This window comes from Thermobia domestica, chromosome 11 (genome assembly GCF_964235325.1).
Source record: "Thermobia domestica chromosome 11, izTheDome1.hap1.1, whole genome shotgun sequence".
Classification (NCBI taxonomy): domain Eukaryota; kingdom Metazoa; phylum Arthropoda; class Insecta; order Zygentoma; family Lepismatidae; genus Thermobia; species Thermobia domestica.
In genome coordinates this window covers 86317597-86344074 of record NC_137464.1, presented here as the reverse complement: position 1 = coordinate 86344074, position 26478 = coordinate 86317597, and the positions used below count along the sequence as shown (strand labels likewise).

General features: G+C 36.8%; 1 protein-coding gene across 1 annotated transcript in view; it reads right to left on the bottom strand.

The window, feature by feature from the left end:
• Positions 1–10036: 10036 nt before the first annotated feature.
• The window catches only part of LOC145664254 (UDP-glycosyltransferase UGT5-like), a 42490-nt gene continuing 26048 nt past the window's right edge, over positions 10037–26478 (bottom strand). The window contains exons 3-5 of the mRNA XM_081730759.1: positions 22397–22616; positions 13644–13863; positions 10037–10407 (exon numbers count right to left, since the gene is read on the bottom strand). Of these exons, the coding sequence (XP_081586885.1) occupies positions 10110–10407; positions 13644–13863; positions 22397–22616 (738 nt within the window). The 3' untranslated portion in view covers positions 10037–10109. The remainder of the gene's footprint in view (positions 10408–13643; positions 13864–22396; positions 22617–26478) is intronic.

The following is a 26478-nucleotide window of genomic DNA, read 5'->3' as shown; positions in this document are numbered from 1 at the left end:
TTTCCTCCACTGTGTGGCGCTAGTTGTACTCAATGATCTTTTCATTCTCGTCGATACAAAACTTCGCACAATTTTAGTTTTGACAATGAAAAGGCAAAGTTGGAATCAGTTGTCGTAACTTCATAGTTGCGTAACAAAGATAACAGAAGTACGTACAAACCATGAGTGGCCAATATTGTTGTTTTCTTATTCCTCAATGTCATCATACCATCATTATTATCGGATACAGTTAGGATGAAACATAATATCGTGATGTTTTGTAATCAGAAGAAACTATCAACAAATAATTGTATAGTCGTCAGCAAAAACATATACCTGCCGCTTATGTGTTACGTTACGTAAATGTAGAAGTCTTTGTTTCAATTCTTGTAGAGAGAGGGACGGTGGCTCAGTGGTAGATTGCTTACCTCTGGTGCGTGGGGTCCTTGGTTCGATCCGCTGCCAAGTAAGATTGTGGTGGACCACATGGTTTCCGTGGGTTTATATCGGGGTACTCCATTTCCTCCCACATTAAAATTCCACCATTATTCACTTGCTTTAATCATCCGTCTACCTTAGCCTAAAGGGCATTATCGCGGGAACGTTAAACTCAAAAATTTCATTTTATTTCTTTCGATTCTCGTAGAATTATTTCTTGTCTCGATTTTTTCTCGTCTTACATTTAAATTTATGTACAAAATACACGACCTTTTTTTCTGTTAATTTCATCTAGAAATTATCAGACACCTTCTGCGTCACTAGAGGTTCACGAAGAGTGTGATATAACAACATTTAAACTATATTTATTATTGAAGTATTATCATATAATGACTTGCGTATCTATATACGTTGATAAATGTTCTTCATTATGTTCGTATAATTACTTTCTCAATTTATAGTCTTTATACTATGTGAATCGTAACACTACAACAGTGTTTTTGAGATCTTTGATTTGGGTGAACTAATGTTGCCCACGCAGTATTGCCAAACAGTTGACACAAAAAGTTGCTGAATGGGAGATGAAAAGGCTCTAATTCTCGGTGAAAAATCGATAAAATAGTTCGTAAAATTCCCTACGCGCCTTCCTCGCCTCTCTCTCTCTCTCTCTTATATATATATATATATAGTAGATCTGTGATCAATTTCAAGTCGTAATGCTAATGTAAGCTGCAAAAAAGTACAAGTAAAAGTGCAATTGATTGAATTATATGTTACTAACAATGTGACATTTAGTTTAGACTACCTTAACAATAATTTATTATTATTTTTTTTTAATATATTCTTACTTAACGATCTATTTCACTTCAATGAAACTAAAAGTAAAAATGCACGAAAGCAAAATCTTTAAATAATAATAATAATAGTAACTTACACCAACCTCACGCTTCTGTACCTAACAGACTTCCAATTGGTAATGCCTCTTAACCGAAGCTCTGCATACTAAAGGGCATTAGAGCATGGGCGTCTCTGGCGGGGGGGACGAGGGGGACGTGTCCCCCTCAATATTTTGAAGTACAAAATATTTCATATTTCATTATAATTTAATTTATTTACTAATGACCTATTTGGAATATAATATTCAGGCTGTGAAACGATTATAACAGAGTTCTGAGTTCTCAGCGGGTCCGTGAAAGTAACAAATGGAATCAAAGATAATAAATAGATAATCAATGGGTTAGGTAGTACCATTTAAATCTTTTTTATGTCCCCTCCAAATTTTACATGCCAGAGACGCCAGTGCATTAGAGGTTGGAATGTTTTCCATTAGAGGACAAGGGTAATAGGAAACAAAATGGGGTTCTGGAGAAATAGTTGGTGAATTCGTCGATAATGGTGCTGATTAAATAAATAAAAAGAAAACAAAGATATTATGGCTGCTTTGAATTAACAAAAATTCGTTACAGGACAAATTGTTGACAGCGCAAAAAAAAAAAAATACTAGATTTATGAGTGATTCATGATATCGTCATTTAAAAATCACCATAAAGAGTCGCCATAGTTTTTTTTTTTTTTTTTTTTTTTTTTTTTTTTTTGCTATCCTAGAAGTCGAATGCACTAGATTTAACAACTTTTGGCCGAAATTTGGCAACACTTTGCCTATGAAACAAGAAATTTCTCGTCTTGAATTTGAAAATAAAGTTATCGTTCAATGGGCAACTCAAGTATTATGTGCAGGACTATTAGATGTGTGTGTGTCTTTGTTAGGAAAAATAAATAATAGATACAACCTGCTACTTAACACCGTCTATTTTCCATACACTGCACATGAATAAATAAATGAATAATCTATTTCAGCAGAATAAGAACTACCTACTGCGTCAGATTGGCAACAAAGGACGAACTTTTTAATGCAATACAAATAAAAATTATTGTAAAAATTATTTTTCTCGATACAACAGAAAATTTACCCTCAATCATGTGCTTTTGCTCGATTCGATCTGATCTTTCGATGTGGTTGTGTCCTATCTTTAGACAATATTGTAAGGTTCCATCCCATACAAAAACCAGGAATGAACCTCATCTATGTTGAAAATTTGATCGAGATCGATCGGACGCTAAGGTTAGAGCGTTAGCTACCACGCCATGTGAGGTCATGACAATAGGTTTGCGTGAATCTGAAAGATATTCTGGAATCCCAACAAGTACATTGATACGAAGCATGGGAAAAAGGGAAATATGTTACAAAATAAATGTTTTCTAAAGCAAAATCTATAACAATCTACATTTAACAAAATCTACCTTTTACAACGAAACGTATTGCAGTTGTAGATAAAACATCTGAAGACGAAATTGTATGTGATGAATGTTTGGAGATTTATGAGCAAACGGAGAGCGAGATGACTGGGACCAATGTACTCCTTGCAAGCACTGATTCCATGAGTTATAATCTTTGTATATAGATTCTTGTGTAGATTTTAAAAGGCAGACAATCAGAGAAAAAACAAGCTTGCTTTTTGAACTTCTCGAGTTCTCCAGTCTAGTCTTCATGAAGTTATAGGCTTAGAAGGGTAGCTAAATAAGTCAGAATTCTAATCAGACGCATCTTTTCCTATAATATTCTCATGTTAGTAATTCTTTCGAATAACTCTATTTTATTTTTAAGGCCTATATTATCAACCATGGTTTATTTATAAGGTAATCTTGTCAACTTTAGGTAAGATTTTTTTTCTTTTCTTTCCATTCTCAAATAAATTACTATTATTTTATCCTCTTGTACCAGCAGGCTACAATTTTTCCATTCATTTACTCTTATATGTAAAAGCATATTCTCATAATAATTATCATAATTAAATTGCAATACAAGAAGCATTAAAATATTTTGTTAGTATGTGGCATCTATACCTTCATTATGGCATTTCACCCTTAACTCCGAGGCATCTCTCCCTGTATATACAGAAGAGACGTCACAGTCGTAGCGTTTACTTTTTCGTACTCTAATGTAGTAATCTCTGGATTTTGTCCATAAACCATACATGGAGTTAAAAGTAGACATAATACATTTTCAAGATAGGCAAATGTCACTCTTCGGAGGATTCGCATTTTAAGACTAATACACTTTTCCAAAAAGATGTTAACTCGCCGGCAATTAGCCTAGATTTCTGTTTCAATACAATGTCAATTTCAAATTTGCTTATTGATGTGTAGGCAATTTTTCCAACTGAGCGACATATCCACCAGAGTATGTGCTATCACCTGTATAAGTGGGTAATTCTGCGCAATGTAATACCTTTGATTTTTCCATTATTATTTGTGTCCTAATATAATTAGAAAATCTTACTCACTGTTCGTGCAAACAGGATGGACCATAATATAAGTTGATGAAATGTTGCGTTCCATACATCAGATAATAATTTCACATCCCCTATATTCCTCTATGAATTGTGAAACCTTACAAATATCAGATCACATACTACTCAACCGTATTTGGCACAATATCGCAAATGAATGAAAATAATAAATTTATAATTTAAACACGAAGTGTGAACTTCATTTTAATACCAAACGAAAGATCATGAAGAAAGAACTTTAAAGTTCGTGTGTCGTAAGGTTAAAATCATTCGAAAAAATGTGACTTCTATATCTTGAAGGGCAGACCCGGAACAGTTATCGCGCATGTCACTCAAGTGCGAATAATTCCAAGTTCACTCTCCGGTTGGGACAGAATTTTCTGTATGAGTCGGGAGGCAGGTATAGAAAATTAGGAATTATAGTTCTGGGATTTCGGTACATATGGCCATTTTAGCCCATCTTAAGAAAAATAGAAAATTCTCCAACGTCTCTTTACTAAGACCAAAAGTGGTTGAAATTTACTACTTAGTTTATTTAATAGGGTTCATTTCTCACTATTGCTCTAATGGAGCCGGAAGTTATAAATATGTTTCAATGTTGAATTTATAGTTTCGAAGTGTACCGAAGTTTCACAACTACAATCCGAAACTCGCTTGTTGTCATTGAATAATGAGCCAAATAACGCTTTAATGGCTAGCCCGCGCTCTTTTAGTGTACGAATCCCGGGTTCGATTCTCGGTGGAGGTATCTCTGAAGTTTGAACTCATTACGCTGGTTCGCATTTCATCTTAAAGCCTAAGTGCACGTCCCGTATAGCCTCAGTGCTGGAAAGGATGCCACACTTCATTCTACTACGTAAAAAAACAAATAATGCTAATTCAGATAGCATAGATGATGATTTAACGGTTAGCGATTACACCTTCGATGCAGATAATTCCCAGGGGAGTCCCGTCTTGCCTAAGGACTTAGCGTCCACGCCTTTGATTCCCGGCGGGAGCTCATAATTATGGTTCGGATCACACGTTAAGCTGTAGACCCACGTCTCATATAGCCTCACTGCTGAAAGGGACGCTAAACTTAAATCAAATCGAATTCCTGGGCAGGAGCTCAAGAATTTAAAACCCACACAAATATGAGGATCCACGTCTCATATAGCCATGTAGCCCTGTCTCGCTAAATGTATTCGGAATGCCAACTCCAAACAAGGGAAAGATAATTGTATAGATCACAGAAGTATTTTTTCTGCACACTACCTTCGTTCAGATTTATCATATATATATTGTCACACAAAAACGAAAAAAAAAAAAAAAATACGCGGAAACAACTTTGCCTTGACCTGGAACACTATCTGTTTTGATGCAATGAATCCATCTGCATTAGTTGATAATTTTAGCGGTTCTTTTTCCTCGTAAGCACAAAATATTATATCACTTGTAAGTTAGACAACTGGTCTCTAGTTTGCATTACACATATATATTTATATGCGTTATGTAATTTTGCAATGTGAACTATACATTAACAGGAAGCTACGAGTTAATTTATTACACACGAGAAAAATATTTTTTAACTATTATTAATAGGAATTAATATAGAACATGAACTTTGTCATTCCAGTTAAATAAACCTTGACACCAAATCAAATATTTTATTTACATAAAGAAAAAAATTGTTTAATCTTTATTACAGAAATAAATTGCTTGAAGCTAAAGAATGACGAATGGACTTATAATGTTCTTGACCTTCATTTATGTATTTCAGACACATAAACAAGAATTTATTGTTTGTTAATAATGGTATCACGTATTTACGCGTGTAATATAGTAATGGAACTCATAAGAATGTAATTTAAGGAATTCAAACGATAAATTACAACCTCTATGTTACGAATATAGTACAACCTCTAAGTTAAACAACCCAAGTTTTCGGGATGTAACCGTTAGGAATATATACATGACAAGAGCATGTGCGTAACCGTTAGGAATATGTGTATGGCAAGAGTATATGCGTAACCGTGAGGAATATATGCATGATAAGAGTGTGCGTAACCGTTAGAAATATGTCCATGACAAGAGTTTGTGCGTAACCGTTAGGAATATGCGCATGACAGGAGTTTGTGCATTAGTTACGAATATGTGCATGACAAGAGTATGTGCGTAACCGTTAGGAATATGTGCATGACAAGAGTATGTGTGTAATCTTTAGGAATATGTGTATGACGAGTATGTGCGTGACCTCTAGGAATATGTGCATGACAAGAGTATGTGCATGACCGTTAGGAATATGTACATGACAAGTGTTTGTGCGTAACCGTTAGGAATATGTGCATGACAGGAGTTTGTGCGTGACCGTTAGGAATATGTGCATGACAAGAGTTTGTCCGTAACCGTTAGGAATATGTACATGACAAGAGTATATGCGTAACCGTTAGGAATATGTGCATGGCAAGAATATGTGTGTAATCTTTAGGAATATATGTATGACGAGTATGTGCGTCGCGTGACCGTTAGGAATATGTGCATGACAAGAGTTTGTGCATGACCGTTAGGAATATGTATATGACAAGAGTATGTGCGTCACCGTTAGGAATATGTGCATCACAAGAGTATATGCATAACCGTTAGGAATATGTGCATGATAAGAGTATGTGCGCAATCGTTATGAATATGTACATGACAAGAGTTTGTGCGAACTATTAGGAATATGTGCATGAACTATTAGGAATGTTTGCCACTTGGAGAAGACAAACACATTAAAAACCAACAATTATTATTACCAGCAACGAACGGCATGGCTTTAATGCCATGAAAATTCGATTTGCTCGATTTTCTCGAAAACTACTTATGAGAATTTATTGTTTGCATGCCATTTTATTCACATTGATATGACATCTCGATTGATATGTTTTGTTATATCTGGATAATGTAATAGTTAAACAGAAATTAAAGATTTTAGAATTAACCGTAATTTTGGGCTATATCTCATTAACTATATGCACAACATTGTGTCCATGGGTTTTATCGGGGTACTCCCCGTTTCCTCCTATATTATTCAAGTGCCTAAATCATCAGTCCTTCTTAGCATAACGGGCATAAACGTTGGACGTTAAACCGAAAGATTTCCTTTAATTTAAATAACCATGCAATGCGCTGTCGTTTTGGTAAAGCCACATTCAAGAACTTGATAATAGTATACGTCAGCATCAGTTTCACCTTCACATGTGGCGTAGTTATCGTACAGCATCAACTTCTTTGGATTACCAAAGATATAGTTTTTTTTTTTTCGAAAATGACGTCATCTTGTTCATCAAAATAAGATCCATAGATTGGTATATGTCTCGTCTTTGGACGTCTACTTCGTTAAACACTAATAACGTTGTAGACTTTCCTGATATTTACACGCTAAAAGTTTAATATAAGTCATTTTAATATTTGGTTTAAATATATTCATAATCTTAATATGTTGATTAAAAACATGAATATATGGAACACGTATAACCTTATTACACGTTCGCCAACATCCGTGCCACCGTCAACAGTAGTTACGCTGAAACTCTAGAAATTGCAGGGCAGCTCAACAGTCTAAGAGAAGTAAAATGTCAGTGTAACTAGAGGGAGGCTTCTATCTCTCATATAAAGGTAATCAAGAAACTTCTATCGCTTTTTGTGGAAGTCTGTGTTCCATTGCCCTCACACCGTGAGTTGAATGCGAATGGAGATAAGGCGAAGGTCAGTTGTTGGTGTGGATATATGCAACATACTACCTGGTTGTAGCAGTTCAGTTACACCGTAAACTTGCGTAAGGACAGAGTGAATATGGGACCTCTACAGAGCATCATAAGAGTGTGTATACTGTACGAGTTCAAACTGGGGTCAAACGCCGCTGCAGCGGCTCGGAAGATATGCCAGGCATTTGGCGAGGGTGCCGTGACTACGCGGACAGTGCAACGGTGGTTTAACAAGTTTAAGGAAGGTGACGAAACACTCGAAGACGCATCACGTACCGGAAGACTGCATCATGTGCAAAATGAAGATCTTCGGGCAGCAATTATGGGAACAGTGGCAAGACATGTGAGGAACTGGAACTATAATTCAGTGTGAGTGGAGAAACCATTCGGCAGCACATCCATCAACTTGGGAACTACTACAAGTTGGGTCGATGGGTCCTACATGATTTGACTCCGGGCCAAAAGGCAACGAAAGCAAACACCTGTGTTTCTTTGGTGTCTCATCTGAGGAAGGAGCCATTTCTGGACAGGGTGTTGACATGTAATAAGAAGTTCCACGGCGCCGTTATCATTGGTTAGCATCCCATGAACCGGTTCCAAACAGCCGAAACCAGCACTGCACCAGAAGAAGATTCTCCTGTGTGGTTTGGTGGACTGCTCACAGCATCGTGCATCAGGAACTGTTATCAGCTGGTCAGAGCATCAATGCAACTGTGTACTGTCAGCAGTTGAGCCGTGGTCAAGAAGAACTCAAAACTCCTGTTCTGTCGCAAAGGGGTCCTCTTGTTAAAGAACAACGCTAAGCCCCACGTGACTAAGATGACCCGGGACCCCATTCTACGCCTTGGATGGGAAATATTATTGCATCCGCCATACTCCCCGGACATTGTACCGTCCGATTATTACCTGTTCTATTCCTTGGATAATCACCTTAGAGGACGCCAGCTTAAATTCCTAGTAGAGGTGCAAAATACATTTAATACCTTCTTCGCTTCACAGCCCACCAATTTCTACCGCGATGGAATCCATGATCTTTTAGAACGTTGACAGAAGGTCGTCGTCGATGCTGATGGGGACTATTTTTGATGTTCCAAGTACGTCTTAGGAGACGTATCGATGTTCGAAAGTGGTGGGTGAAAAAACGACAGAACTTTCTTGGCTACGTTTATACTTACCTCTGAAGCGTATTGCACATGGAGTGTGCCGTTCATCCGATAACTATATGACCCGATAAAAGTATATTCTGTTGAATGTTGACCGATAACTATATAGACGAAACAGAAGTAAGCGGAGTTTGTTCTTTCGCTAGCAGGCACATAATTATAGTTTTTTATCATAAAGGAAAGGAAAATATTTAAAATCGGGTACCTATAACATTTATACGTTATTTCTGTCGAATTCATTATTTATTTTAGTACAAGTATTCTCAACCATTTTACGATAATACTTCGTCTTTCTATGGTTACATAAAATATGAATGACCACTACATATGGGATAATTTTCTCACGATCACTTTGTATTCAACTAAATCAAAGTTGGTATTGTCGAAAAGCATTCAATTACCTAACTACAAGTTGTCGCTCTAGTGCAAGCAGTCCCGGGTTCAATTCTCGGTGGGGACACTCGGTCGAAAAGTTGTAAGAGCTTCTTTAGTAAAGCCATCCTGAGTGGGGTTTTTCTTCACTCACGCCAGACAAATGCTGGACCCAGGCCCCGAGCATACAGGTCCCAGGCCGCTTCCTTTCGTCTCCCTTCACTGAATAGTGTGGTCACCGAGGACGTTATCAGACCCGCAACCAGCAGCAGAGATTTGGGGGGGCCATGAATATGTTAGGGGGGCTAAGTCATTAAACATTCTCTTACCAATAGCTAAATTGTGTTTTTTGTATTAATATTAGCATTTTGTGTTAAGGTCTGGAGGGACTACGAAATGTTTAGAGAGTCCAGGCCCCGTAGCCCCCCTCTGGTTGCGAGCCTGGACATTATCCCTCATATGTAACAGGCTTAAGACCATAGATGCCCGTAATACCTAGAAATAAATAAAAATAAAGTAACTACAACTTCATGGGATTCACTCCAAACCCAGGGAAAAAAAGCATCAGTTCTACTGTAGATTTAAGTTAAGAATACACAATTTTGGTACGTATATGTATGTTTTCTGCGTTAATATAGAATTGTGTATCTTATTTTGAATTTTAAATTCTGTCTTAAATAATTTTTATTACGCCGTATATTAATAGCCTGTTCTTAGAGGCGTCAAATGAACATTGTATTTATATGGAAAATGAAACATATAAACATAGTGTATATTATTTTCATAATAAACAAAACTAATATCTATTTCAATGTCATTATCCGTCTCATTTTACCCTTTTCATGTCACAAACGAAAGATAAAACTACGATCTTCGTTCGCTTCGTATTGACAAAATAAATGTTAAAGGTTGTCTGGGGATTACCGGAGATCCGAAACCAGTCAATAGTAACATTATTTATAGTCCCCACCTGATTTTAGAATTATTTCAGAGAAATAAAGATCTTATATAGAAAACATACAAACTTTTATTATAATTTCACTGAAAAAAAAATATTGTTTACAGTTGTTTTTACAAATAATTTAATTCCGCTTCTTCGAGGTTGTTATATTTTTATTTGTTTTTCTACGGCATAGAACTCTGTAAAGAGACCTAACTAAAACGAACACAATTCCTAAAACAGCCGTAACGATAATCGTAATCACTCCAATGACATCTAGCAGGAAATACTGGAACCACATAAGATCTTGAGATGCTGATTTCAAGTGAGGGGCTCCCTTGTGGCGTATAACATACTCCGACCAAAATACTGCTTCTTCCAAAGGTGTACGTGGTTGATCCTTATATATTATTGATAATCGCTGGGCATTCTCTCGATATCTGTAAAGATAAAATGTATTTTCTAGAAAAGCAAATGTGGTCAATTAAGAAAAAGAATAGCAATTAGTAGCATACATTTTATACAGAGAAGAACGCAATATAGTGCTTAATTGATTAGTTTTGAGGTTAATATCAATGTCTAATAGCGCCCATACACTATCAGTTTTAACTGATCAGCTCAACTGAACTAGAAACTGACTTAACCGATCGTACGATGAACTGAACTGATAGTGTGTGGAGTACCGTCAGTTAATCGAGTTCAGTCCTTCAGTTCAGTTGCTTCAGTTTCATCAGATGTTCTGTGGAGTGCACTTCTAAGTTCCTTGAAATACCAAAGCTTTGGAACGTACACTTCCTTACTTCCAGTCCCCTGTTTCTTGGATTCGTTCACTTTTAGCACCTAAATGCCGACGACCGTAGGTTATTTTTTAAAGTAACAGTATCGCGTGTCGCCTGATGTTCCAACTCTTTTAATTTTGTAACGCCTCCCCTCTTTTATATCTATTCGCATAATGCACATATTGCATGTTCTAAAGTTCGCAATGAGCATGGTACGCTTCCATAAAAGCCAACGTCTCACTTTTACTAGCTTTCATGATGATAGGTCCTGAACTGAAAGAACTTAACTGAGACAAATGTTTTTCCTTCTGTTAATAGCACAGTTATCGTAGCAGAAGGCGGTTCGTTTGTTTAATCCAAAATAGCCATTCTTCAGTCCAAATAACCTCATGAAGAACTGACTGAACTTAACGAATTTCTTCACTCCGCACGGTTTTCCCTTCAATTCTGATTTCACGATCAGGTTTTCCTTCAGTAAAACTGATAGTGTATGGGCCCTTTAAGAACCATGAGGCAGTTTATAGAGGAATTTGAACCACGTGAATTCCTACAGGAGAAGGCCGTGATCTGTGCATATAGTCGCGAGGAAGCTCTGCAATGCAGCAGCATAGCTATTATTATTCGTCCGTCCCGGCTTACCTCCAAACAGAGATAAACAAAATTATTCATATCCTTCCACTGTTCAAAGTTTTATGATTGGCTAGCATTGGATCATTCCCATTCTCGCATAGTAAGTAGAAAACTATAGAATGCATTTTGACAATGCTGTGTCGTGAGGAGTACTTGCAGCTAGAGATAAAAAAAAAAATGTCTTTCTTGAAATGGAGGTTTTCTTTATAGAAAGGCGGTTTATTTTAAAAAATATTCGTTTTTTTAACTTTCTGTTACTTTCTTGTTCAATGTAGTGCAGGGATGCAAATAACCACTCGTCCGGGGCGAGTGGTTAATCGGTGCGGGCGAGTATTTAATATCATGTCGAAGGTAAGTAAACGATTTCTATTCTGAGATGTGAGCTAGTAGCTTTTTTCTTGGGCGAGTAAAATTTTGTTGCTTATTTGCATCCCTGATGTAGTGGATGTTACAATTAAGAAAGTGATTTACAACACCCAGTAATTTGTGAGTCCTATGTTGAGTATTGGCTGTCTGTCTTAATTGGTTTTCAAACTGGCATTGCAGTTGTTATGCCACCTCCACACCTCAAGTGTCATTTTGGTTGCTTAACTATTGTAGCAAGTACCTGAATGTTATACAGCTTGATATACGCATGTGTTTTACTCGTTGCCTAAATTCAATTTGGCAGATAAGAAGAAAATACCTTAAACCAGCAAGCAGATATAAAATAATTTTTGTTTTGGTATAAAATCTTGTTTACATCTCGTACTCCGTTTCGCAAACATTTTATATACGGGGCTTCCGAAAGTTCAGTTTACAAAATTAAAGCCATAAATGGCTATTTTGAGTCTGATGTTAGTTTAACATCGTTATCCACTCAATTCCTCCTTTCTTTATTGTTATATTGTGACATTTTTTTAAAAAATTAAAAACTTGTGGATAGCGTCTTATAAGTTCTGTCCTCCTTATATTTTAGCAGCCTCAGTAAATGTTATATTTGAACTAAATATAAGTTATAAAGAAGTTGTGGTTTATTCATAAATTTTAAATGATATTTTCCCCCCACGAAATCCAATACATTTTCAGAACGGTTATTGCTAAACACTCTGAAACTTTTTACTAAAACATTTTTGGAAGTCGAAGTTAATATAATAGCTCTATAAACAATTCGTAGTAACTAGAAAACCCTCTCTTTGTCTTCTTTCTTTTTATTCTAATTTTCTACTTTAACTTTCTGTGATGTTATGCTCTGATACCACTTGCACATAAGTTGTTCTGGACACTGAAAGAGAGGTTATTATTATTATTATTATTATTATTATTATTATTATTATTATTATTATTATTATTATTATTATTATTATTATTATTATTATTATTACATAGAGAAAACAATCGACAAAATCCACCAAACCCGAAGCAACATCTAAAAACGTTGTAGAAAAAATATTCTTTGAAGACTTTTGAAAATTTTCATGTGCTATTATCGTTATTATTCACTTACGAAAGTTGTGTCACGAAGTTTTTGTATAGCCTTCTCGGATCCTGAAGAATTGTGTGAGCACTATTAGAGTACCCTTGCAATAGAGCACTTGGGTTGTGAGAACGTTAACTGTTCACCAGAAATCAGCGACTATCATCAATATACAGTTTTGCTGGAGTTGTTTTGGAAGAATGAGTACCTCATTTTCATGATGAAAAAATCATTTCCCAGCATGGGCTGTGTTTTATTCAATGTAGAATGGGTTAATCTAATTTTGTATTAGCAGGAACTCCTCCACACTCTGACTATAATGTAAGTTTTCAATAATTCTTATTTAATTTAAAGTGAAGTATAGACCGTTTAAGATGTCTACTTGGTCAGACACCTTGCTAATATGGTAATTTGCAAACTTCAAATCAACTCTTTTTATCTCTCTTTCCAGACAGAAATGGGACAACTTGTAATTTTGCCCATCCTGTCCAAATGCACGTACTGTCTGTGTAGATGGTTCTAAGTTCAATTCCAAAAGGTTCACTACGTCTAGGATAAAAACCCAAGTAGATGTTTGTATTCTATTTTCAGCAATACGCTCAATCTTATGTATCCTTGACGTTCATAAGGAACACTTAAATTTAATAAATGAAACTAAAGTTATATTTTAAATTGACGTACGACTGGCAACGAAAATTCCTCGCCCACATTCGCAACCAAACTCACAATTACCACAGCTATGAACTATTCCTTAAACGGCAAGATATAAAGTTTGACCAAAATAAATAATTTACCGAAGAAAAAGACCCACCTTGGTTCTTGAATCATTTTATTGATGGTCGTCTTCAATGTTTCTTTAGTCAGTGTTTTATGTGAGATACTCTCAGCGAAACCTGATTTTACGGAGCGTCTCATGTTCAACTCCTGGTCTCCGTAAAATGGCATTCCAAGAATTGGTACTCCATGGTATATGGCCTCTTGTGTACTCAGAAGTCCGCCATGAGTGAAGAACAACTTTATATTCGGGTGAGCTGAAATGTAAGATATCAATGTTATTCTTCACAAAGTACAATAAAAATAGAATTTTTGATGAAACGAACATTACCATGTAGTTTGCACAAGGCGTAAGATAAAAGATACATATAGTGAAAGAAAATTATTGCATTATTTTACGTAAAAAGTAAGTCCAAGTAAAAACAAAAATTATTCTTTAAAATGTTTTACTTTATACTACTGTTCCTAGCCAACCGCCAACGTTGGTCCTATGTTGTTATTGGTCGTTTCGCCGAACATTTGCCAAGTTAACTGCCAACGAAATTTCCCCTAAAGAAGTCGTATTGCGAGTGGAAGTGAGATGTCGAACCTGTTGGATAAATGACGGCAAATCGTTGGTTGGCCAACACGCTTTAAATTACGTTTGACCACTGTATTTTTTAACTATAGTTCTGCAATTAGCTTTTCCCAACTATGGAAATGAAAATAAAAATAAAAAGAGACAGTGAGCAGTGTTCCCCTAAAGTCACAGGCCTGGTCCTGGATAGATGATCCACAATACTAGCTGCTAGGTCCCGTATGCAGCTTAGTCTATTAAGAGCTATGCAGCGGTCAGGACATGTTAGTTCTTGGCTTCTCGCACTTGTGAGAGGCTATCTACCAGGGTTATGGTAGAAACAATATGAAGGAATGGCTACTAATAGCATTAATAAAATTAGAAGGTTGTAGATGGCGAAAACTCAGTAAGCTGAGAAAACCAAGCACATCTAAATTCTATCTGAAAAAACTGCGATGCTCAGCTAGACGTCAAACGACGAAGGACAGAAAAACATAGCCCTACTGCTGGTCATAGAGTGAATTCGTAAGGAAAAACTAGGAATTAGGTTACTGAACTCTGGAGCGGGTGAAACAGAATTAGGGATTATCGGAATTGAGATTTCAATTTCGGAACTTTGGAATTCCGTAATTTCGGAATCATGAAATTCCGAGATTCTGTAATTACAACCTTACAAAATTTTGGAAATCCGTAGTTTCAGAATTATGAAATTTCGAGACACTGTAATCCTAACCTTTCAAAATTTCGAATGAAGTTCTGAGATTTCGACCTTCCAGATGTCGGATGAAGTTTCGAGATTTTGAAATTTTGAAATGTCGGCCGAAACTTTCGAGATTCCAGAGCGACTAATAGTAATTTCGATTCCGGATTGAAGATTTCTATTCCGGAATCTGGAATAGCCTACTCAGAATTTTGTTACCCATGGCTGAGTACCGTTAAAAAAAAAAAAAAAAAAAAGTCTATACAAATAAATTGAATAAGAGAATTGCACCCTCCTTCTTTCCTTGTGCTTCTCTTTATTGAAGATGATAATTTTCAAATATACAGTATATACGTGTGCTAGATACGTAAATTGTTCTGCAGTGTTCTTTTGATGACAACTGAAGAAGGTATTGTTGTAACGTAGAATTTTATATAGATATTCTCTGCGAACTTTCATTTTTATTTGTACTTTTTCTAGAGTTCCTTCGTGGCTAAGCGGTTAGCGTACCACCTTTTGTGTGAGGAAACCCGGGTTCGATTCCCGGCGGAAGCTCATATGGTTCGGATTCCACGTTAATCAGTAGATCTCGTCTCATATAGCCTCGCTGCTAAAAGGGACGTTAAAATCAATTTAACTCGTACTTTTTCTAAATAATATGGAAGACAAAAATGTCTCTTAAGGGATGGATATAGTTTTAAGATACTGGAAAAATTAGTGATTTATACTTTATTATCCTGATGTCAAGTTATATTCCGAAATTCGAAATAAGTTTATTTGAAGTAAGTGAACCAAATACACATGTATTCCTAATTGTGTAACTATATATGAAGGGTAAGGGAAAAAAAGAAGGAATGTCACAAAACTGCATTTTCAAGAAAACTGCGATTTAATATTGAAAACCGCGTAAGAAGAATAGGGTTAGTTACATCTTTTTCCTCTTTTTACATGGACATTTTTACATCTACCTATGCATGGCATATACAGCCAAATAGTACCAAGAGTCACCAACAGATAGGACGAAGCACCCGAAAAAGCACATACATGGACATTCCTTGTTTTTTCCCCTTACCCTTCAATATATATATATAGGGTTTGTCCGGAAAGTAATAGGACTGAGTCGATTAAAAAAAATATTGAGCCAATCGTTACAATTCTTTAAAAACTTTCAAAATAGGCTCCTTCTGCGTCGATGCAGCGCTGCCAGCGCGATTTCCAAGCATTGAAGTCGTCACGGAAGTCATTCTCCGGAATAGCCTTGAGAGCCGCGGTGCAAGCTGCTTGGATCCCCTCTGTCGTCTCAAAATGCTTGCCTTTCATCGGGCGTTTCAGGCGAAGAAACAAAAAGAAGTCCGGGGGCCACATCTGGGCTGTAGTGCGGCTGCGGAAGCGTTGGGATGCCGGTCTTGGTCAGGTAGCTGTTCATAAGAAAGGCGGTGTGAGCCGGGGCGTTGTCGTGGTGCAGCTTCCAGTCGGCTCCGAAGTCTGGTCGGACCCGATTGACCCTTCATTTGAGTCTCTTGAGCATTTCCACGTAAAACTTGGCGTTGACGGTTTGTCCAGAAGGAACAAATTCATGGTGGACGATGCCTTTGATGTCAAAAAAGACAATGAGCATCGTATTCACTTTGGATTTGCTCATTCTTCCCTTTTTTGGGCGAGGAGACGCCGGAGCGTGCCACTCGGAAGATTACCTCTTTGTCTCGGGATCATACTCAAAGATCCATGATTCGTCACCTGTGATTACGTTATTCAAAAATTGGGGGTCACTTTCACACATGTTCAAATTTTCTTGGCACAATTCCACTCGCCGCAATTTCTGGTCGTCAGTGAGCACTTTTGGGACAATCTTCGCGCATACCTTGCGCATGTTTAAATGCTCCGTCACAATTTCATGAACTACAGTTTTTGGTAAATTTAACATCTGGGCAATTAAACGAATACTTACCCAACGGTCTGAGTTCAAAACTTCGCGCACACGAGTCACATTGTCGGTGTTTGTCGAAGTCGAAGGTCTTCCAGCACGGTGTTCATCGGCGACCTCTTCCCGGCCCTCCGTAAAGCCCTTGTGCCACCGAAACACACCACTTCTTGCTAAAGCATTATCTGGGTAAGCCTGCTTGATCATATCAAACGTCTCTGTCGCAGATTTACCGAGTTTAACACAGAATTTAATCGCGTACCTCTGCTCTAACGAACGCTGCATTTTCGGCTTGCACCACTCACAGAAACACGTCGCGCGAAAAAGCCTGTCCTGACTCTCCGTGTGCTTGGAGACAACTGACCAGCCGCTCGTTCGTTAGCTAGGAACGCCCTCTAAAGGATCCAGTCGGTGCGCACACGCTCCGAAGTACAGTCATGGCGGAATAAAATCAGTCCTATTACTTCCCGGACAACGAATTGAATAATTTCTGCAATATGTCATCTAATATAGTTCATTAGAAGATAGTTACGAAAAGAATACATAATCCTACAGTCTAACAGCTATTTATTTGTGAGAGACCATAGGTCATCCTTTCCAACTCCAACTTAACCTCATGCAAGTTCTAGCTCTTATCTCTCTCATTTCATCCCTCTTGTGAATATCTGTCTTTTATCTTTACCCTCATGCGAACGTCTATCTTTCACAATCACCTTGCATAAATTTTCCATTTCACATAGTAATTAGTATATACGGCAAGTTCTTCACTTTTTCTCTCCTAAATCTTTAATTAGCTCATTATGTATGTGAGCTTAATTAACTTCGCAATTAGCTAGTTCACTACGCCAGTTGCTTTCCTATTCCTTATGTCTTCAAGTTATTGATTTCAAAAGAATTCTCAATATCGTAAGTTCTTTGCCATCTTCAGTTACTTGTTCATATTATCAGATTATAAGAGACGTATTAAGAGGGAAAAGAAGATACTAACAGCATCATATGCCGCATGAATTTGGATGAATTCAAGAAATATCATGTACTTCTGAGTGAAAGCTACTCCAATACTTCTACAGTTCTATTGTGATTATAAACTGCAATGATTAAAAATAAAACTAACAAAATTACACTATTAATTTGTACATTTCATATTTGAATTATTAGTTTAGTTGCAATAACGTCAAACAATTCAACGTTACAATTTTACCGGACGCGACAAGAAGAGTTCAGCTATGGGCAGTCATCGATATTGGTACACTTCCTCGATACAAATTTTCCACCTATGCAGACTAAAATTTCTGCAATTAAGCGTATTTAAACTATCTTTGTAATGACGGATGCATTTAATTCACTAATATACAGTATTTGCTCATAATTTCCTACGTTTTAAGTCCTCTAGGGGATGCGCACGAGACGAGATATGCCAGATTATTATATAGTAAACGAGATGAGATTCTAAACGACTCTTTTTTTGTGGAATTTGAGACGAGACGATACAAATTATTTTCTCTTCTTGAAAAACATTGTAACTTTAAGATTATTTCGAAAGAAGTATTCACTCAGAAAGAGTTATCTGTCTTTGGAACCAATACCAGCATTTATTGCATTAAAAGAATAGAGAATGCCTAAATTTAATAGTTAATTTTTCGAAATTAATTTTAATTTAAAGACCAGTGACGTACGGAACGGATATATTATATACGATATATACATAATACGTAATGTGATATATTTTATTATTACTTATTTAAAATATTATTGAACAGGTTGGGTTGTTGAACACTTTTTTTTATGAAATTTTGCGTACGCGTCTGGTATATATATATATATATATATATATATATATATATATATATATATATATATATATATATATATATATATATATATATATATATATTCAGTAGAGCGTCGATTATCCGAAGTAATTGGGGGACATGGGTGTTCGGAAAACTGGTTTGTTCGGATAATCGAACTGTACATGTTTATTTGCCAAAAAGAAGTACTGTACAGTAAATTTATTCATAAAAAGAAGTGTGCTGATTGTTGAAACACAGCGACTGGCGGCTTGGCCGGTGAGCAGCGCCTTATGAAGGCCCCATTAGAAGCAATGTTCCGCCAGCGGTGGCTCAGTGCTGCGACTACTGTGGGAAACATGGTTTGGAGTGAGGGGGATGATGGATGGTAGGGTGGGAGAGTAACAGGTGCGAGCGAGTACACAGTTCGGTTAAGCGGTCGTTCGGTTGACCGACGTTCGGATAATCGACGCTCTACTGTATATATATATATATATATATATATATATATATATATATATATATATATATATATATATATATATATATATGATCAGTGGCGGCTGGTAATATATGTTGCATGGTTGTGCAACCGGATATTTTTTTAATACTAAAAATATTTTTAAGTGTTAAAGTAGTGTATCAGTAAAACATAAACCTTTGCTCTTGAGCGCAAAACAGTATTGATGCATTTCTGAAAAAAGTCAATTAAAAAACGGAAAGAAAGAGAGAAATTTACCTTTCCAGTGGCAGCGAACGTTGCCACTGGAAGCAGTAACATTGAGCATATGGCAGCGAGCTCCTATCTCTTAACATGGGGAAGTGGATTTATTCTTGCAACGCTCCTATCTTCCCGTATTGGTCCCTTACGGTTGCATTTTCTTCCGCAACTGGTCTGCTTCTGTAATAGTTACGAATTCCTCCGCTTAGCAGCGCTTGATTCAATTGATAGGGTGATGAAGATACAGACGCGTGGAAGAAAGAAGTTATTCACAAAACATAAACTCGCAAAGAACAAATATAAGTCTGGTGGTAGCAGGGACGGATCCAGGCTGAAAGTTTGGGGGGCGGTCGTTCGAAGTCAATAGATTTTATTTAACATTTATAATACAAAGGTGAAAATTCTTGGGATAAGATTTATTTTTAAAAAATCCTATTCTGGAAGGGGGGGAGTCAATCGAGTGTCCAATAAGAAAATGTCTTACTACTGGTCTAATTCCTAGCTCTGTGTCTTTCGTGCACATGATTCCGTGTTCGATTTCCGGCGGAGAGCATAAATTAATATCAAATCATTCACTTCCAATACTCATCTGTCTTCTTTAGCCTAATTTGCTGGAATGTTAAACTTTTTTATTTTCATTTTCAAAGGAAAACATCTTAGATTTCATGCTTCTTTACAGACAAAAAAAAAAAAAAACGTGGTTCCTGAAAATGGACTTTTTTTTTTCGTATATTTATACAAAGAAATGCTAACAAAATGCATATTGTCGGAGGAGAGTGGTGTTTCTGGACCCTAAAGAAAATAAAGCGGAAAATATTTGCGGTAGCGATGCTTTCTATTCAGAGAAACTTGGCGAGCAGCATTTCAGATTTCAATAAAGTCATAGAAAAATTTGAAGCCCGAAAGATCGAAGAAAGACCTTCCATTCTAAAATAATGCATAGTTTATATAATTAAATAATTTTGTTTAACTGCGTGCATGCAATTTTCTTGCTTTTTTTTTTTTTCTTGTCGGATTAACGCCATCATTCATGGCTTACAGCACATACTATATATTCGATTTATCTCGTGTTCAACAACATGAGTGTAGAGGTTTTGTATATAAATAGTGTATAAACGTACATTGATAGTGGTTGTTTGAAAAAAAGGAAATAGCTTATATAGTAAATTAATATTAGAGAAATAATTTAATCAATAATATACAAATAGATCTTAAAAGACTTTCCTCTTCATATTTCCTGAATATTTCTTGGATAAGGCTCAAGAATGCTGGGGGAGGGGAACACTTGCGCGTACCTACATACCTTTGATATTGCAACATTGCAACTGGTGCTTGTACAGACTACGAGCCGCTACTGATATCTATATATATATAGTTTGAAATTTCATTTACACGCGATATTCGTGTCGAGATGGGTTAGTTAGTTGGTTTAGAGCTGAACATCTCTCTTAGGACCAACTGTATGAGGCTTAGTCCAATAGCTTAATCTGTAAGCCGAGCCACATGACACAACACGGGAATCGAATTTGGGTCATATGCTAACCATGTAGCTTTGTGTTGACATCCAGTGTATATGTGTAATGCCATCGAGTATATGTTGATTGTATTGTTTCCCTACATTAAGGCACAGTCCAGCCATTGATTTTTATTAATTATATTTAAAATATGTAAAGTCATCTAAATACTTCGGAGGCTGTCAAACTCTAGTATTTACTTTGTGTACCAAAAAGTAAATGTGTGTTTGGTCAATTCACATGGGTTACATTCTCTAAGCATGAGGACTACACACGGATGGTAAAACCTCTGTAACATATGAAGTCAATGAACCTTTCATTAGTAAGGTCGCAGGTTGTCCCAAAAGTTCGTAAACACTTGCAAAAACTTGAAATTTTATGCAATTGTTAAGTGTTTTGTGTGTTCATATCGTGATAGTGATGCTCTTCATTTGTGTATTCCAGATGGCAATTGATAAAATGGAGCTGCGAGGTTTGATTCGCTACTGCTGGAAGCGAGGACTCTCAACCAGAAAAGCTGCAGAAGAGATATGTGCTGCCGAAGGTGAGGAACAATTGCATATGCTGCGATCTCAAAGTGGTACAAGCGTTTCGAGTCAGGCAACATGAGTCTTGAAGATAAGCCTCGTTCCGGATGGCCGTTAAAGTTGGATGATGGAGACTTGCAAACCGGGTTATACATTACGCCTTCAGCAAATTCGGGAATTGGCTGCTGAGCTTCGAGTTGGCAAATCGACAATTCACCGACACTTGAAGCAACTTGATTTTGTTCACAAAAAGCCGCGCCAAGATCCGCACGAACTCACCGAAGAACAAGCCAACAAACGAGTTGAAATTTGCCGTCAATTGCTCAGTAATCCATTGGACGACCGTTTTTGGAAGCGTATTGTGACATCGGACGAGAAATGGGTCTATCTGGTCCAGCACAATCGAGACAAACGATGGGTTAAGAAAGGGCAAGAAACACTGTCAGTTTCAAAACAAGATCGCTTCGGCAAGAAAGTCATGTTGTGCGTGTGGTGGAACTTTGAAGGAATCGTGCATTTTGAGTTGGTTCCGAATGGTCGTGCCGTCAATGCCGAACTTTACTGTCAGCAACTGGAGCGGGTCTACGACAAGTTGAAGCAAAAGTACCCGACTCTAATCAACCGAAAGCGTGCGTCGATGCAGCAGGACAATGCAAAGCCACACACCGCCAGGAAGACCAAAGACAAGTTTGCAGAGCTGGACGGCGTTGAAGTTTTGTCACATCTTGCATACAGTCCAGACTGTGCTCCATCACATTACGGCCTTTTCCGCTCAATGCAACACTTTCTGAAGGACCGCCGATTCGAATCGTTTGATGAAGTCGCGGAAGCGTGTCAAGAATTCTTTAATTCGAAGCCGGCTGAATGGTACTTTGACCAGATCCGAATGCTTGCAGTTCGATGGCAGAAAATCTTAGAACATGATGGTCTTTATTTTGAGGAATAATGTTTGGTATGTAAATACTTGGCGAATAAAATGTCAATTGTTAGCAAGTGTTTACGAACTTTTGGGACAACCTTTAGTATAATTGATATAGTTATATTTTTGTTATCTTTCTTACCCAGGAGATCTTGCTGTGGCATCCATTTTCCTATTTTCACATTATCTGGTTTTCCCGCAAGATCTGACTCATATTTCCATAAAACTCTTTGCGGAAGCTCAGAAAAGACATCCAGAAGTGTCTTAATTTTAGCTGGAGATAACTGGTCACTTCTTAGATTGGAACCCAAACTGAAGTATATAACTCCGTGCTTAGCCTCGTCACAAAATGATTTCAGATCCTGAAACAAGGAAAAATAAATAACTACAAACATTGGATGTTCACGAGAAAATGTATTTTCTTCCAAAGTTTTAGTACTATTATATAATTACTTTGTATAGGAAGTACGAGCGGAAACATTATTTAATTCTGAAATTGTTTTTCCTGACACACATTCATTTGAACAATTTGCCTAAAGTGTAAAATATCAATTGAACCTTAAAAAAGAAAGTTTTACTAGCGTACAATAAAAAAATGTTCAAAAATGAGACATATCTTGTCAAGCTGAACAAAATCATAAGAGTACATGCAAATCCTCATGCGTAGTTTTTTTTAATGATGCTTTTCGTTAACCATGCCACTTATTATCAGAAACACAGAAATGTTATCTATATATATAAAAGAGAACGTACAAATCCTTTGTCCGCTCATCACGCTAATACGGCTGAACCAATTTCTTTTATTTTGGGGGGGTTATTAGGATTTGGACCCTAGATGGTTTTTATCATATCACTTTAATTTTCAATTACCAGTGTCTTGAGATAATTGACCATTCAGGTGTCCACAAATCCTTTGTTAGTTCATCATAGGTAAAAATAAACGTATTTATATGCAACCCGCATGACCGTGTCACTCGGCGGGTTAACATAAATGACAGGCGATATACAGCGGAAAATAGCTTGAATCTTCTGTTTAAAATTTTTTAATTGATTTGCTTATTTTTACAGACACTTTTACAATATGCCAGCACCGGGATGACCGCAGCGAAGCGGGGCGGGTTAACATAAATGACAGGCGATATAATGTTAAGATTTACTGCAATCTTCTATGGTTTTTATCATATCACTTGAAAGCGAAAAAGTAAAAATTATCTAAGTAACAAAGTTTATTGCGTTCCGGGGTGACCGCAGCGAAGCGGGGTGAACGCTGCTAGTCAGAAACAAAAAATTTCACAGCTATCAGTAATTATTAAGTTTATGAAACCCTCGTTACTAGCAAACGAGTATGCATCGGCAATTTGGAATACCTATTTTAAGAGAGAGATCCAATCACCTGAGGTGATTCAAAACAAACCTTTGAGGTATTTTGTATTATAGGTAGGTAGCACTGAAACTGAGAAACACTGAAGCCTCAAAAGTATGATTTGCTGACACTAATAAGGGATATGATTACCACGCATAACAATAAAGGATCCACAACGTCGTCTCATGCTGCTAATAAGTGTTTGTACAGTCAGTGACTGTAAAAAGTGGAGGTTGGATACATAAGAAATGATAGCTTTTTCCAGTAGCAGAATAGTTTCACTGTATGTCTGATAGTTGGACAACCAACATGACAGCAAATACATGCCAGAAAACATAACATGCCAGGATATTCCTCCATTTGGAGGAAAAAGTATTACTATCTGAGAGCATCACTTAGAGAAACAACCACGAGATAAATCTGCAGAAATTCCATTCACTTTAAGATCAAAGAGATAGGAATTAAAGCAAAGGAAACGAAAAGAATAATACGCATCATGCAGAGACCGAAAAAGTATGGAAAGCTAAACAAAATTAGAAAAGAAGGAAAGAGGGAAAGGAAAGAGCAAAAGACATGGGAATAAATTAAATTTTAACACTTAAGGATAAACAATCTCCGTCTTTCCCCCTGCCCCCTGTATTGTCTTGTTTTTCTCCTTTCATAGGATAAATCTCTTTCAGTATCAAACGCGAACATCATTTATAATGTTTAATTCCTTGAAAAAAAAATGCAACTCAGTCTAGTCTGAGACTCGAACACAGAATCCTGAGAACGACAGTCACACACGGTACCCACTTATCTACATAGGCTCTATCAAGTGTGTTTATATTTCAACCATTACACGCGCTGTCATCAAGCGTGTTAAATCAGCCATTGACGGTGAGTTACTCCAGTTACACTTGAAGTTAGAATTTCATTTACGGCCTTTAGCCATCTACGGCAACAGGCCCCATGTTTTCATTAAAAGCATTTGTGCTGTAGATTAACATCAAGAATACATTAATCTATTATGAATTAATCTCTTGGGTGCACCAACACACACACATACATCGTATATACGTATATAGAGATATAATCGGATTGATTAAGGATTAAATGAGTTATTTCGTAAATTTACGAAACGGGTCTTGAAGGACAGTAATGACATCTCGTAGCGTTGTTACGTAACGCACGTAATATAAATAAAGCTTCAAAGCCAAAAGTTACAAATTCTGCCGTGGCTAAGTCGGTAGAACGTCTGTTTCTTAAGCGGAACAACGCGGGTTCAAATCTCGGCTGGTTCATTTTGATTTTTCTTTTTCTCAAAATACATTCCTATATGTTTGTATTTGTCAATAATAATTCCTTTATTGCATTTTTTGTAGATTAACTTAAATTAGTGAGGTTAAGTAAAGTCAGGAAGGTTAAGATAAATATATGACTCCTTTATACGTGTGTGCAGTCCAGAGATGGAGTGAGTCAGTGGGTCAATTGCGTCAAGATTTGTAAGTGGGTCATGGGTCAACAGGATGTGACTCACTGCGATATACAACCCACCGTGACTCACTCTGACCCAACTACCCATTCTGATCCACACTGACCCACTGATCCACTCTGACTTACGACCCCATTCTGCTCAGTGCATTGTAGACAGTTTCTTCTGAGCACTGATGAATTTGTCTACCTTTTACTTTCAAGGCCTCCTTTTTTCTTCTTTTCTCATTTGTCTCTATTGAAGAAAGAATTTCAGGCACTCTTGCAGAACTTCAGGCAATTGACCATATTTGGAATTGTAATAATAGCAATAGGACTTACTTCTTGATTTTTCAAACACATCCTGTGAGTTTTTAGAGGAGCTAACTACTGGAGAAAAAAATGTGAATTACCTATAATGTACGAATAATTATATAAAACATTGAATATAACTGTGTGTGTGATCGTCATGATCAAATTGCAAAGTCAACTGAAATGACATTTGGTATATACATAGTTAGGCCCTGATCTCAATATCATTTTTAAAACTCTTTTATTGGGAGGGAGCATTTTCTATATATAGGGTTGATTTCTAAAAATAATCGAAAACGATCAATATTATTTCAGAAACAAATTGAAAAGCAATTATTGAGAAATAAAAACTACAGTTTTATGCATTTTACATCTACTGCTTTTTATTATAATAACTGCTGAAACTTGTGTTTATGTATGGAGCGTTACAGCATAAGGATATCACGTCATAAAGTTGTGAAAAAAATTTACATAAAATTTGTACTGCAAGCTTAATTACATGGGAATTTTAAAATTAAATGAAATCTTTGAGTTTTACGTCCCACGGTTATGCCGGGTAGGCTAAAGGAGACAGTGATTATGAGAGATGAGTGAAATGGTGGAATGAAGAAAGTGGGAGGAAACGGGAGAACCCCAAGAAAACCCACGAGCACGATGTTTGTCCACCACAAGGTTCACTTGGCGGGGGCTGGGACCGAACCCGGGACCCCAAGCACCAGAGGTGAACGCTCTACCACTGAGCCACCGCGCCCCCCCCATGGGAATTTTAAATTTGTACGGGATGCTTAATTATATGGCCAATTTTAGACTTCTCTTTACTTTGGTCTACTTTACCTTGATTTAAGACTTTCAAATTTCATCCTATTTTCCACTGAAAATGTCTGTAAGTCAACAAAGAAATAATTATATATGATAATTAAAGTTAAATTCATCGCAATTTGGCCCATGACAAACACTTTATCATTGTATATCGTAAAGATCACATCCACCGGTATTGTAACAGAGCGGTGCTTGAGCGTTGAACCGTGAAAATTCAAACTCCGATTAGTGATAATTTCACAGCCTTGTTTTATTACAATTGTAAACTTTATTTAGTT